Source organism: Rhinopithecus bieti, unplaced genomic scaffold (assembly GCF_001698545.2).
Source record: "Rhinopithecus bieti isolate Rb0 unplaced genomic scaffold, ASM169854v2 scaffold_6789, whole genome shotgun sequence".
Classification (NCBI taxonomy): domain Eukaryota; kingdom Metazoa; phylum Chordata; class Mammalia; order Primates; family Cercopithecidae; genus Rhinopithecus; species Rhinopithecus bieti.
The window spans coordinates 584,416-599,947 of record NW_016805235.1 but is presented as its reverse complement, the minus strand read 5'-3'; the positions used below and the strand labels follow the sequence as shown (position 1 = coordinate 599,947).

At 37.4% G+C, this 15,532-nt stretch overlaps 1 protein-coding gene across 2 annotated transcripts in view; it reads left to right on the top strand.

Annotated features, from left to right (window-relative positions):
• The window catches only part of TOX (thymocyte selection associated high mobility group box), a 325,561-nt gene that overhangs the window by 284,398 nt on the left and 25,631 nt on the right, over positions 1–15,532 (top strand). For both annotated transcript variants that reach the window (XM_017871747.1, XM_017871748.1), the window contains exon 5: positions 7,973–8,203. In XM_017871747.1, the coding sequence (XP_017727236.1) occupies positions 7,973–8,203 (231 nt within the window). The remainder of the gene's footprint in view (positions 1–7,972; positions 8,204–15,532) is intronic.

The following is a 15,532-nucleotide window of genomic DNA, read 5'->3' as shown; positions in this document are numbered from 1 at the left end:
AAAAAAAAAAAAAAAAAAAAAGAATTTATTAGACCACAGCAATAAAACTAATGTATGCCTCTTATTTATTTAAAATAAAAGTATCCTATTTGTTTAGGCTGAGCCTAATAAACTAGTTCAGGAGAAAATGATAAAATTTAGTCAGCCAGTTAGTACCTGATTCCAAATCATCTTTACTAAAATTTATTCAAGTAATAATTATGCCAGGATATAGACATACCCTAGATGACTGAGCATACTTTATTCATTCATGGAATAAAAACAAAATGAGACTTAACATAGCCGCCTGGCATTTTATTCAGTGGGACCCCACCTCAAGAGCTTGCCTTCTCTGTAAGCCTGTAAAAGCCCTCAATCCAAAAGAATAAGAAGTAAACATATTTCCCTACATCAGCAAATTTAGAAAAGACCAAGTGGATCTCATAAAATTGGTAAACTTAACCAGTAGGTATATAAAATAACAACCAACCTTTTTTCTCACTTTAAAGTGATTTTTCTGGACATTAGCCCAAACTTCCTATTTCACATAAGGCCACTGAGTCCCTTTGCTGAACTCATTCAAAAGTCATACTCAGCTCTGTTTGGCAGAATCAAAGATCCTTAAAAATGAAATTGCTTTACAAACTATGACACTGATACAATGCCTCACACTTGTGAATCATTTCAAAAGTATACCACTTCATATGCACTTTTCTATAATTGATGTTTTGAGTCATAGAGCGTATCGTTATTAAAGATAATAATAAACCCAATTGTAAAATGAAAGAAGTATTACAGCCTTGCTGATTTCACAGTAACTAGATGACTTACTTTCCATGCTTATTTGAATTTATTCTCATAAGGGGATTTTAGATGGCATAGTTTAGAAAAGAGAGAATGAATTTAAGTAGCAAAATTTTCACTCACTGAAACATCACAAAAAGTGCTGTTATATGCCCTGTTTCTATGGAGAGGAGTTTATAATATTTACTTTATATGATAAGAGTTATAAGTGGAGTTCTATGTTGTTTGTTCAGCCTATTATGCAGATGGTGCTTGATTAAAATCTATTTTAAACTACAGCGATTACTGCAAGATAGTGTGCATTAAACAGCTCTCCCAGCTCCATTAAAGGCTTTGGGACTGCGGCAGTTTATTTTAAATATGCTTATAGACGTTTCTAACTTCTCCAGGGACATTTCAGTATCAGTGATTCTCTTTCCTTGATAGTCTTAACTCCTGTGCTCTGGCTTCTTAAGAAATACTATTATCTAAGCAACACTGTTAGCACATGCTTTTTTAAAGTGAAAGATTATTGTTTTCTTGTGATAAATAAGTTAAATACATCTCTATAATTAACCAATAAGACATGACAGGGGTGAATTACCAGAAACCTTCAGGCACCTCTAGGGATTTGAGAAATAAATCTATGTCTTACAAGTAAGTTACATGAAGCCCACGTATCTGTGTAAAGCTTATGTGTAATATTTATTTATGAATATTTATTTAGGTATTTGTGCACTTATGTATTCATCAGTGCTTTAACTGATGGTGAAATCAGTGTGTGGGTAGTCAGGGTGACATTTAGGGCCTCATCTCATCCATGTTTTAGTTGCTATGATTTTCATACAATTTTTATGTGTGTTTCAAATTTTCTTTGCCTCATAAGTCTAAGCCTCTGCCCAGTGCTATAGAATACCAGAGCAGAAATGTATAATGATCCATTGCATGTAAAACACTGTACCAATGCTATGAAGGATGTGAAGATTAATGGGACCTGCTCCTTACTTTCAATGTGCTTGTCATCATGAGAAATTCACATTTTTGCATTATATGGTTTCTTCCATATTCTAAAGATTATGATGGAATAAAATTTAACTCTCCAGTCTTAGAACCCTAGTAACTTTACAAATACTGTATGTACTCTCGAGCAGTGTCCTGTACAAAATACTGTACTGTCTAATCCAGTAACTGCTAGTCATGTGTGACTGCTTCCATTTAAATTTAACCAATTAAAATTAAATTTAGAAATTCAATTTCTCAGTTGTACTAGCCACATTACAAGCGGCCTAGAGCCATATGTGGTTAGCAGCTACCCTTTTAGACAGGGCAGAGAGCATATCTATCATCCTAGAAAACTTTACGAGACCGTGTACTCTAGACTTTAAAAGTCAAGGCCTTTTGGAAAGTTAGGATTTAAAATTATAAGCTTCCATCCATCTATGCAAGAAGTCAGGATCCAGACAATACTCAAAATTAAGGTCCAGGGACAGATTATAAATCCATTTAGCTAATTTTTCTACTACAGTCATATTTATCATCATTGTGTTTATTCCAAATAGTTTGTGGTCATAAGAGCCAAGTATCTTTCAAAGTGCATCCGTTACTGACATGAAAATGGCTCCAAATTACAGCAGCATTTCTGTCTTCAAGGAGGCTTTGGACACAACAGTGATCGTGTGATTTTCATGAAGCTACTTCCAAAAGTAGACCTTACAAATTCCCAGTTCATCACACAGAATCTAAAATGGCAGCTCATTTCTGCATCCTTTCCGCACAAGAAAAATGAAAAATAAAAAATAAGATCCCCACAGATCAGGGGGCAATGCCCAGTGTTCCTAAGACAAACAGCTTTATATTCCATAGAGCAAAACCCAAGTACTTGGGTACATGAGAGATCAAACTACAACAAAACTATTCTAAAGAGTAAAGATATTGTGAATACTTATTAGTCCTTGATACAAGAACATTGAGCAATATAATAAACAATTCCCTCCAAAGTACATTTTATCTCATAAAAAATAGAGATCTTTCATGCGTAGTTTTTCCCCTTATGTAAGTCTTCAGTGGAAGTCAGGGCATTGTCTTAGATATGGTTCAGTTCTGTGAGGGCAATTTTATAAATGATCAGAATATTCTGATCCAAGAATCAAACTTTGGTGATGTAGTTTAGTTATTGAAGGAGAGGCAGTGAATCTTGAGTAATGAATATTTTATGTGTATCCTTTAGATTGGTCTTCTCAGATGCCAGTTTTCTTGCATGGCAGAAAATTCAAACCAAGGTTAACATGAGTATTTAAAGGGAAGGCATAGTGTGATGTTAACTGAAAGCAGATCAATATGCTCTTGTTTTTAGGCATGGCAAAGACAAAGATTATGTAATCTGATAAGACTAGCTGGTAGTCTGCTTTAATGGGGGCAACACCATAGTTTTACAGTCTCGTGCCTCTCAGGTACTCAATCAGATACATAATGGAAGCCCCAGAGTTACACTCCATAGTGCATAAATGATGTCTCCTGAGCCTTGAAAATGTGGAGGCAGAAGTCATGAAATACTTGCTTCTATTAAACAAAACTTTAAGCAACATTGCATTCAGCTAGCCCTCCAGGACAAACCAAGAAAATAGGTAAAGCCTCCAGGCAACTAACAAAATGGATTGGCTGTGTGGAATTATTTAGCGTTTTCTATAGGGTTGCTATCCATTGCCTCAAAATGATAACTGGTGTTTTTCGTATGATTGAGCCTCTTACTGGCAGTAACAAGTTCTCCTGCTTCTTCAGGACATCTCTAAAAGTAGGGCCTGTTGTCAAATGCAAGAGGATGACTGTCCTCCTATCTGTTACAGCAAGGAATCACACATCCAGTAGATCTAAAGCCTGTACCATACTGTCCAAATACCAACTTAAAAAGGAGGTAACCATGAGGATCAGTGGTTCAAACAAAATTCTGGACAATGAAGGAAGGAAATTCTCTTACTCCATTTTGTGCCACTGTAACAGAATACCTGAAAGTTGGTAATTTACAAAGGACAGAGATATATTTCTTACAATTCTAGAGGCTCAAGAGGCCCTTGGCGAGAGCCTTCTTGCTGTGTCATCCCATGGTAGAAAGCAGAAAGACAAAGAGCACATGTATGACAGAGAAAGAGAGAGAGAGAGAGAGTTGTCTTTTTTCTGTCTTTTTTGTTCTATGTAGGACCACAGCCTATTAAAGGGTGCCTGGCCACATTGAGGGTCTATCTCCTCCACCCAGTCTGCTGACTCACCCCAGTCACCTCTGGAAACCATCCTCACAGACACACCCAGAAGTAATACTTTATCAGTTCTCTAGGAATTCCTTAATCCAATCAACTTGACACCTAAAATTAACCATCACAAAAACTATTTAAATAATGTGGGGAACCTTTTAATAAGGGCATTTAAATTGCATGATAGGAAATTTATCTCTATGATTGACATTTGATTATTTTCCAGAAAGATTGATATAATCTGTAATCATGGAGATTTCAATGTGTCAGATCATTAATTTTTTAATTAAAATTTAAAATGAGTCTAGGTAATATTCCATATGAATAAGCATTCACTTATTTCTCTACTTTGTTCCTGATTTCTCTCAATCTTTGATGAAATATGAGGATTACTCTTTTTGTAGCTTTATTGAGGTATAATTGACAAATAAAGTTGTATGTATTTAAAGTGTACAGCATGATGTTTTGATATATGTGTACGCTGTGAAATGATTACCTACAATAAGCTAATTAACCTATCTATCACTTCACTTTTTTAAAAATGAGAATGCTTTAAACCTACTCTCTTAACAAATTTCAGGTATACAACACAGTATTCACTATAGTCATTGTGCTGTATGTTAGATCCCCAGAACTTATTCATCTTATAACTGAAAGTCTGTACCCTAGACCACTCTATCTTTAATATTCTTCATTGTGGATCTTGTTGACTCCTTTTTTCTCCTTTTAAATAAATAGTTTATGATTGTGAATGTAAGAATGGCTGTGTTTACAAAATATTATCATTTTGCATTATTACTTTTATTATTTTTATTACTTCTATAACAAATGTTAAGCATTTACTATGTATCACATATCAGGTAGCACCATGATATGTGCTAGTGAGCAAAACCAGTGCCTTCATAGTGCCTACACGCAGACAGGAGTAGATCTAACAACCACATACATTATTGTATCATTACAAGTTTGATACGTGCTATGAATGGAAATATACAGAACTAAATAAGCTTGACTTAAGTTTGAAATATCTTTGAGACTTGGAAATAGAGATGTCAATAACAGTTGTTTCTGTGTGTGCAAAACTCAGGGGAAACATGAACTTGGCAAGTATCTACCCACAAATAGTAAAAGAAACCCTGCTTACGTGTGAGATTACCTAAGTGCGCTCACAAGAGAAGGGAGTTTACTGCAAAACAAATCAGGAATTCTACCAATTAATGGCCAGGTGGAAAATGATGATCCTGAAATGATTCTGGAAACATCAGGGCCAGTGAGGTAGGCAGAGAGGGTGATGTTAGGAAACCAGTGGGAGAGAGGGACCTCACAGTGAGAATCAGGTAAGGGGGAGACACAAGCATCCACTGGATTCAGCAGTGTGGCCAGTGGAGATCTAATTGAGAGCTAAGTGACAGGAAAGCACACTGAAGTAGGTTGCAGAGGCTGCATCAGGCCAGCACAGCCAACCATTTGGAGGAGTTTAGTTGTGAAAAGGAGAAAAATATGGCCATGGGTAGGCTTTGGGCACAGAAAAATTTTGCTTGTTTGTTTTGTCTCTCAAGATATCGAAATGCCAGTTAGAAGAGTAGAGTTCAAAGGGTGTGACTGAGGCCAGGCTCCCACCCCTAGGCATCTGCTTTAATCTGTGTAGAGTAAGACCTGGGCATCAGGGTATTAAAAGCTGACCAGGTGACTCTAATGTGCAGCCATGTTTGAGAAGCACCATTCTAGGTCATATATATGCCTGTGTGTTTTAATACAGCATTGTTATGCCAGTTTGTCCAATATCAAGCCCCAGACATGCTGAGTCTCTGATAGATTTACATGGTGGCCAATGACTTCACAGGATCACCTCTGTGATCCATCTCAGGGAAGTTATCATCTAGAGTTAATCTACATTAGCTTGTCAACTTGGTTCACAGCATCCTGTCCCCCTGGGGTTCTTTGATCTGCTTCAGTAAACAATTTCAGAATGATAATCTTTTTAATAGATTTCTCAATTAAGACAAAGACAAAGAAATCACTTAGCTTTTCTTATCTCTTTTGGTGCTTGGGTATATCTTTCATACTGATTATAAGGTATCACATATTAATATTAAAGTATTTTCCATCCACTCATTCAATGAATTATTTTGAAAGTTTCTACCACCTCATAATTGACATATGAATACCTTTTAAAGTGCTACACATATATAAATATATACCATCTTAGTCATTATAAGATGGTGCCATACCTAGTTTTCACTAGAGGAAACAGAGGCCTGGAGAAATTAATTTAACCAAGGTAACAGCTAAAAATAGTAAAAAGAGGGCATGAAGCAAGGTCCTCTGAAATCATATCCACAGACCTCTCTGTATATCATGTTTCATCTCCAACGGTGGCAGTTATTTTACACAAATATCCCACCTAGCAATTTATCTAAATAAGATATATATTACATTATATCTGCAGAGAGAAGGCAACTACAACCACCGCAATAGAAGGTGAGGGTACAGAAGCTGCCTTGACACTTTGTTAGTGGGCAAGGCATGTGGAAATTGAATCTTTCAGATGCAGCCCTATTTTGTATTCATGTAGACTCATATAATTTTAGAGCTGGAAAGAAATCCTATCCACAATGCTTTATTTTAAAGGTGGATGAATTAATATCACATCTAGTTAGTAACAAAGATAATATTCAAATGCAGCCATCTTAAATATGTTCAATGTGTAATCCTAGTTGTATCAGAATAACAATTAAAATAATCAAAATATTCATACTTTAGGAACATGGGAGAAAATAGAATCTACTTTTAAATTGAGTAAAAACCTGTTCTAGAACGCTCTAGAATCTAATTTCTGGAGGTGCACTCTCCAATATAGTAGCCATTAGTCACATGTAGCTATTTAAATTTGAACAAAGTTAAAAATTTAGCTCCTGATTAACTCTAGTCACATTTCAAGTGCTCACTAGCTTCATATGGTTAGTGGCTGCCATATAGAATAGTGCAAATCATAGAACTTTTCCGTCATTGGAGAAAGTTCCATTGGACAGCACTGATCTAGGGTCTAGACCATACCATTTTTTAAACCATGAGCATTGCTGGGTTTTCCTGGCAGCATTCCATAGACCTAGGCGCAAAGTCAAAAGCCATTTGAATTTATTTATTGGACATGCTGCCCCCAAGGTTTGAAAGCCGTAATTAGAAAGACAAGGATAGCCAGGCAGGGTGGCTCATGCCTGTAATCCCAGCACTTTGGGAAGCCAAGGCAAATGGATCACCAGGTCAGGAGATCGAGACCATCCTGGCCAACATGGTGAAAACCCATCTCCACTAAAATACAAAATATTAGCCAGGTGTGGTGTCACACATCTGTAGTCTCAGCTATTGGGGAGGCTGATGCAGGAGAATCGCTTGAACTCAGGAGGTGGAGGTTGCAGTGAGCCGAGATCGTGCCACTGCACTCCAGCCTGGCGACAGAGCAAGACTCCGTCAGGAAGGAAGGAAGGAAGGAAGGGAGGAAGAGAGGAAGGGAGGAAGGGAGGAAGGGAGGAAGGCAGGAAGGCAGGAAGGCAGGAAGGGAGGGAGGGAGGGAACTTCCTTAGAAGAAAACAAGTTAGATTGTTCATCCAATGGTGTTACTACAAGAGAAATCTGCTGTTGACACAGTTACAGTGTAAGAGAAAAAGTTAGGAATGTTAAGGGATTATATTTAATAGTATAATAATATAAAAAGAGCCAACTTTTTTTAAAAGCTAGGTAAGTAAAGTTGGGAGTAGGATGAATATGAAGACTACTTGAAAGATGCAGTTTCATCTGGGAAAAAATAAAAACAATAACAAAACAATATGTCCCTTAGAAAAGCCAGTGTTTGAGTGATGTGAATAGGTGAGTGTATGTGTCTAAGTCTCAAAGGAAAACAACAATATGCCTTGTCCCCAAATTGTCTCAGTTCCCCTATAATTCTATTTTGATTTCTCTTTCAGATCAATGGTGGAGAGAAGCGGCCTGCCTCCGATATGGGGAAAAAACCAAAAACTCCCAAAAAGAAGAAGAAGAAGGATCCCAATGAGCCCCAGAAGCCTGTGTCTGCCTATGCGTTATTCTTTCGTGATACTCAGGCCGCCATCAAGGGCCAAAATCCAAACGCTACCTTTGGTGAAGTCTCTAAAATTGTGGCTTCAATGTGGGATGGCTTAGGAGAAGAGCAGAAACAGGTAAGGGATTCCCAGTAGAGTGGGATCCATGTAAGCTGAGATGGTGCAGTCTGAAGAAATGGCTTGCCAGGGCTTCGGGTAAATTCTTTAGATCCCAGAACAGATGCTGAGAATGTGTCCGCATCCAAACCAGACATTCTGAGATGTTCACATAATGTTGTACTCCTTTATTACTCCCCCATAAATAGCATGTTGATTCCTTTGTTTCAAAGTTTATATAGTGTAGATACTTTTAGAAGCACTTTTACATATCTAAGCCAGGATTGCATTATTCCTTAATGTTGCCAATGTGAACATAAAGACTGAAAAAAAAAGTCCTAAAAGTATTTTGAAAATTGTCCACACCTCTCTTCAGCACTTACTATTTACCATTTTGTCATCAAAACCCTCTTTGCTCTTTGCTAAATGAACCTCAAATTCAAGGGTTTCCGCCCCTAGCCATTCCCTAAAGACTGCCGGGGCTGTTATTCAATCCCCCATATGTATTTACACCATATTTTTAGGCTGTGTTAAATGGGACCCGATGCCTGGTTTTTTCCCTCTCTCATGTATTGCTATGGTGTGACTGAGGACCATGCTTAGGGAAGGTCACGTGAGACACCACGGACACAGCATAAATAGCTCAGAAGGTCTTAAAGAGGACTGGAGTCGCAGAGAGTGAGGGTTCAGTGAGAGGATGGAGCACACCTAAACAAAGAAGCAATGTTGATCCCACATTTCTAAACCAGGAACTAGATGGCCATGGTCACCATCTAAAAAAATCTCAGCATCACAAAGAAAAATTTAAAAGCATTCTCATTAAAATAAGTGATTGAAATAACTATGTAGGTGCAGTTTTAGCCACTGCAGAATACTGAATTGCATTAATGATGAACTACTCTCATATTTTATTCTTAGAGACATCAATCTTACCTTATCATATCCAGGAATTTTATAAAATGCAGAAAAGCCCACACCTATTTATGCATCTATAAGGATCTATATATTGTGTTGATATTATATATTAATATCTGTAAGGTATAATGTCTTATAGTTTTCAAAGCACTTTTGCGTGATTTATTTGATTTGTTTTACTCAATACTCATACAGGGAAATTATTACCCAAATTTTGCAGATTACAAAATGGGGCCATATAAATTAAATTCATTCATTTGTTTATTCAACAAATATTTGTTGAGCACGTATGTGCCAGGCAGTGTTCTAGGCACTGAGGATAGAACTGACAATAAGACAAACAGAATGGCATTGTGTTGAATGATTTATCTGCAATTACTTACCTGGTACATAGAATTACCATGAATAAAACTTGTCACTCAACTTACAATGCTTTTCCTAACAAACCCTATGAAGTCAATGATGGGGATAATGACAAAACCAGTTGCTAAGGAAACATAGAACTTGCTCTTCCAGGTCCCTCCATTCTCTCTTTTCTGTAAGTCAAAACTGTCTTCTGCTATCTGAAATCTCTACGTATTTCCCTACGTCCTTTTCAAGATTGCCAGCCTGAAGGGGTACTGTCCTAGGAAAACACAGGCCCGCCATATGGAGCTCTGTGTTGCAAGAGTTTTCTTTAAGAACAGGAAACACACCACCAAAATGTTCTCTGCACACTCAATTAAAATGCCCACTCACCATAAGAGGGTAGTTGACATTGTATTATGGGATTCTAATTGAAACCTAACGTATTATTGCAGAATTTTAAAGCTAGTTTCTATTCTAACTTGGGTCAGTTTGCTCTCACACTGCCAAACTTGAGGTGTGGTTCCCAACTGATGTTGGACAATCAGGGCGAATTGTACAGTGACTTCACTTCTGCATTCAGCAGAGCCTCACTGAATGAAAAACTAAGTGTATTCCAACCAGCAATCCCAACCCCCTCCCTGTTCCCTTAATGTCACCTTAAGGCCTCCCTGCTCCACCCATGATGCCACATATGAAGACGTAGCTCGCTTTCTGCTCCAGTAAGCCCTCTGTGCATTCTTGAATATGCACCTGGCTTCAGTACCATAAACTTTGTTGCTTTGTGAGACAAAATTTCCTGGAGAAAGCATCCCAAAAGCAATTTCCTTCCCTAGGGATTGGGTACAGCAATTCTTGTTTATCTGAAGACACATGATTCCCCTGTGAAGGCTCAGCCCCTCTTCCCTACCTAAGACTCAGTGACTGAACTGGGAGTATTGTTTCAAGGCTCATTTGTGCCTCTTTAGTGTCTACTTTGCCAAACACTTCATTTCCGGAAACATCAATTGCCTGCTCTGCCACTCACCTTACTTCTCTTATCTATCATCTGACCCCAGTTAAATTTCGTAATTATTTTCCATATTCAAGAGCAGTGGTTTTTAAAGAGGGAGGTCTGCAAAGGCCTTCCCTAGCCCATGATTGGTTCTTTACATTGTCAATATTAAAAAATAAATCCCTGTTCTCATGTTTCTGATGGAAAAGAGTAATGTTCTTATGATGAAAATCAGGTAGTTTCTCAAGGCAGTAAATATCAGGCAGCAGGTTTCTTCCCACTAATTCTATTACACTCTTTATTTTTAATATAGCAAGAGGAGAATATTAAGGTAGAATATTTTGCATTCATTTTTTCTGACCATCAAAGTTATTTACAGATCCCAAAAGTATGAGATTCACTACTGTCATGTTAAAAAGAGAAATCACTCCCATTTTCCCATTCTGGCATTCAGAATCAAGGCCGGTCTCCCTAATGTGGATATAATTACAATTATGTGCAAGGCTTTTTAATTGTATACATATGATGGCAAATATTTTTGTCTTTCTCTTTTGTATGTTACTCTCTTGCAGGTTTCATATGTTGCCTAGTTTAGTAAGTAACTTGTAATGAGTCTACCTTTGGGTTGTCTCTCAATGAAAATAGGGTTTGGGAGAGCAAATTCATTTTATAAAGGATAAAGTTATATAATAGTTGACTTATATAAATCATTTGGTATCATAAAGCAATTTCTCAATCAAAATCCAATTGCTAAACAATTATGCCAAGATTGAGAGAAATAAATTTTTTATCTTACAAAAGTAAATATTTTAAAATTTGAACACTTGTTTAAGAGTTACCAAAACAAGGCATTGGGATGACCAAAACAGTTTTGGTCACTCTAAAATGATTTGTCCCCATGCTGTATGCTCCTTTGACTTCGCAGAAGTCCAATGTAGCCTATCATTTGCAAGTAAAAGATGATCTTGCTTAATCAAGAGAGTGAGGCTGCAGATTATGCCAAAAGATGTGGTGTAGGATACACGTTGGATGCAGGCCTGTGCCAGAACCAAGCAGGGAGAGGGTCAAATTAATGAAATCAGACACTGCTTACAAAAGGGAGCACACTGCACCGGCTGGGCCACCGCTCTGCTGCTTCGCGGCGCCCTTCTCTAGCAGTTTGCTAGAGTCATCAGCAGAGCAAACGTGCCTGCCTGAAATGCACATTTGGGCATCCAGAGAATTTCAGCAAAATATCCCAAAGTGTTATAATAGTAGATTACCACCTGTTCTCTCCCTTTATGTTAACTCATTGTGCCAACATACAATAATATCTCCGTTTCAAACTTACATTAATTGTGTTTTATTCTCATTTAATATTCAAGTTGGGGAGCACACATACTGCTATGTATTTTTAAAAGAACATTCCTGGAGCAGATTCGAGGCATACTATTAAAATTCAAAATTTTGGACAAATATGCGTGTTACAGAACCAACCATGTGATGCTGTTGGCATTGTGTAGGCAGCTGGTTCCGGTGGAAGGCTAAGATTTCATGTGCCACAATTGTTCCAAAATCCTGTTGTCATCATAGCCCACAATTATGAACAGCTACAAATATAAACACAAACTGGGAAAAATGGACAAAATTATTGATGACTTACTGGGGGCCTCAGAAAATTACAATATTTAAGGAAAAACGGCTATTAGTGAGATTACAATTGAATGTTTTCTTGACAGCCAGAGGGAACATGACTAATAGAGCTGCTGTGTGTTTATATCACATGCTTCCTCATTGTGGAGTATAGGCGGGAGTAAGAAGCCACTGCAGAAGGGCAGATCTTTATTTTCAGAATCCATGGTGAGTGAGAAACAATATGTACTTTGGTTTCTGTGAAGAATCTTTCAAAGAAGAGAAATCAAAAGGAAGCTGAAAGAAGCGATAAAAATCCTCGAGGAACACAAAACCTCCCTTATGAATCATTCCTACCAAAGCCACTGAACAAACTGCACATATCAGAGATCTCCCCATTTTAATACTTTGGAAGATGGTACTGAATCTGGAATGGGAGCAGAATTGTGTTTGGGATTCCAACCGGGGGTTTTAAATGCTAATGACTCGTAAGACAATGGAGAGCCCATTTCAGAAGCATACTAAGTTGTTTAAAAGGCACCAGATGGAGAAGGAAATAAAACCTAAGTATTGCTGTGATGTTGGTCTCTGCTACTTATCTTTCACTGACTGGAACCTACAGAGAAAGAAAAATAATAAGTTAACAACATCACACCCTTTGTATTAGGATCCTTGGAGTTTCAGCAACCCTCAGCATCTTTTTTATGAGGTCCCAGCTAAATTTCCTGTCTACCTCCATTATTTCTGAACTCTCTGATTCTGGTCATTGTAGTGGAGGATCTGGGTTCACAGTGACAATACAGAACAAATAAAACCCTACAAAAGAAAAGAGCTCATCCCACTTTGAAGCAGAAAGGGTTGGTCCAAAGAGCTATAAAGTGTTCTTGGGTCCTTTTTAGCCACGGCAAGCCGGCTCTTAAGTGAAAAAGGAAAGTCACCTTAAATCAGAAGCAGATGTAAATGACTAAATGAACCTTAAGTTCCTAATTGGAGACACAGTCGGGCTGTAAGACATTTAGCAAATTACAAACAAAATGTTCTTGTTTACATTACATTAAATGGCTTTAAAGCTGCAGCCAAAGAGCTAAATAAACATGCTGTTTTGCTAAAAATGGAGTGGAAAGCCTATTCAGAGTTTAGCGTATTCAGGAGAAACCACAGCCCACGGTGCCCAGAGCATGTATTTTTGTAAATGCTAGCCCTGTCGTGGAAGAGGAGAGTGGATTTACCTAGAGATCCAGAACCTAATGAGCAGATCTCACTTGCAGGGAAACTGTTTGAATACTGTTAACATATGCCTTCTTTCAGGATGCATAATTCATATCCAAGGATATTAGCCATAGCAGTTCAGCTGAATAGCAACACCTCATTATTTTATTCCTCAGTATTTATTCCTATGTTTGACGCCTCATGAAATTACTGTTAATGTGTTTATATAAGGGCAGATCTGACACAAGTGGGAAGAATGTAATTTCCTACTCATTCTTTCCTGCTGCTGTGTCCTCTTCCCTGGTAGAAGTGGCAAGTGTAAATAGTTAATTTGCTTCAATTATGAGCCTGTCCTGCTAAATTAGAAGCAGCAGGGATATGAAGAGCCAGAATTATACTTATGAGGCAGCTGACAAATCCTCTGAGCCCACAGAATCAAATCATTTCCTCCTCATTGGTGCTCAGACACCCACTACATAATGCTGCCGGGGTTTCTTTTTCCCCCTTATCTTCTGATAAAATGTGGACTTTTATGTCAACAATACTTAAGGTTAACTAAAATCCTGTCACACTATAGCATTCACACATGTGTTTATCTTGCCCGTTTTCTTATAAACATTAAGCGTTTTCCCAATTTTTTAAAAGCTAGGAGTGAAGGATATGTAAAACAGTTGCTCACTTAAAAACTGGAGAATGTAAGCAAAGTCCATATGCACACGAATTTGAAACTGAGCAATGAAAATTATTACAAGAAATGGTGAGCATACTTGTACAATTCAGGTATTTGTATATATTTATTACATATATATATCCATACATGCAGTTATTGGTACATAAATGTGATTCTTGCATGTCTTCCTGGGCGTAAGCATTTGTTTTACACATATACAAATATTCATATGCTCAGACACCATGGGAGCAGACATTTCATTTGAAATTTTCCATGATGTTGGCGGGAAAATAATTCGAACATAATACTCATTGAAGTCTGTTGTGCTTTATCTATAATTGGAAAAATGGGTGGATTGTATATCTGTGTATCAGTCCACTGTTTCCATTGATGTACATTGTAATTTCGAACATGCAGTTCAGTTTCATCCTTAGCACACATACTAATGCTGATTCATAGAAGGAGAAACCTGAGACCATGGATTATATGCTCAATAAATACTTCCTGAGCACCTACTATGTTCCAAGCATGCTGAGGCTTCAGCAGTGAACAAAAGAGACCAGGCCTTTGCAGTTGTGTGTCTTGAGAGAAGAATCAAAAGGAGTTCTCATGGCTAGGAGAAACCACTGAGCAAACAAAGATGGAACATTTGACAGCAGACTGATTTTATTCACACCATGGTTTTACCATATACCTGTTCTAATATATTAGGTAAAATAATTACCCATTCTAGTCTGTTTTCTTATCTGCAAAATGGGGATTATCCCATATGCATTATGCCAATGCAACATTTTTATTGAAAGAATTAGAGGTAATATCTAGAGAGAGGGCATGATCCACAAAATGCACACAATGGAGGCATAATTTTTAATGACTTTTTTATTTTAATTGTATAACATCGGTGACTCACACCACAGTAGGCACATATTGGGCACTCAGTAGATTGGTAACCATAATTGAACAACATCATACTTTCCTTAGTCACCTTCATTTAATAAATCAACAGATATGTATTTTGTAGCCATTTTTTCAGGCAAGGATCTCGGTTCGGATTCTTACCATTCCAGAAACGGGTCAAACCAATTTTGCTGAGACCATTTACATGGGTCAGACAGTCCTCAAAAGGAATCCATAGCAAGAGGTTTGTCACATTGTATAATGTTTTCAATCCTCTGAATGCCACTTTCTAAAGACCTTGGAGCCTAAGAAAATGCTGAGCGAGTTATACAAGATGGACATTTAACCATTAAGTTAAATGGACTAAATTCTATACAAAATACGGATGCACTTGCTCTAACCGACCTAAATAGCAACAGCCTTGAAAGAAGCTGGGAATTTTAAATTTCTAAAATATATTGCAGGGAATTGTGGTTAAATTCTTACTCCATATACATTTCTAAGGATTTTCTATTAATATGAAATAGTAGTGGGAAAAACTACATTTGAACTTACCCAGAATGAAAATGCCTTTAGTTTTGGATAGAATCCAGAATGGGAAGAATTTTACATTTTTTCTTATAATTATTGTAAAGACTGTTGAAATAAACTATGGCTAGAGATTTACTAAGGGCCAGAGCAGAAAAGAAGGAAGGAAGAAGGAATTAAA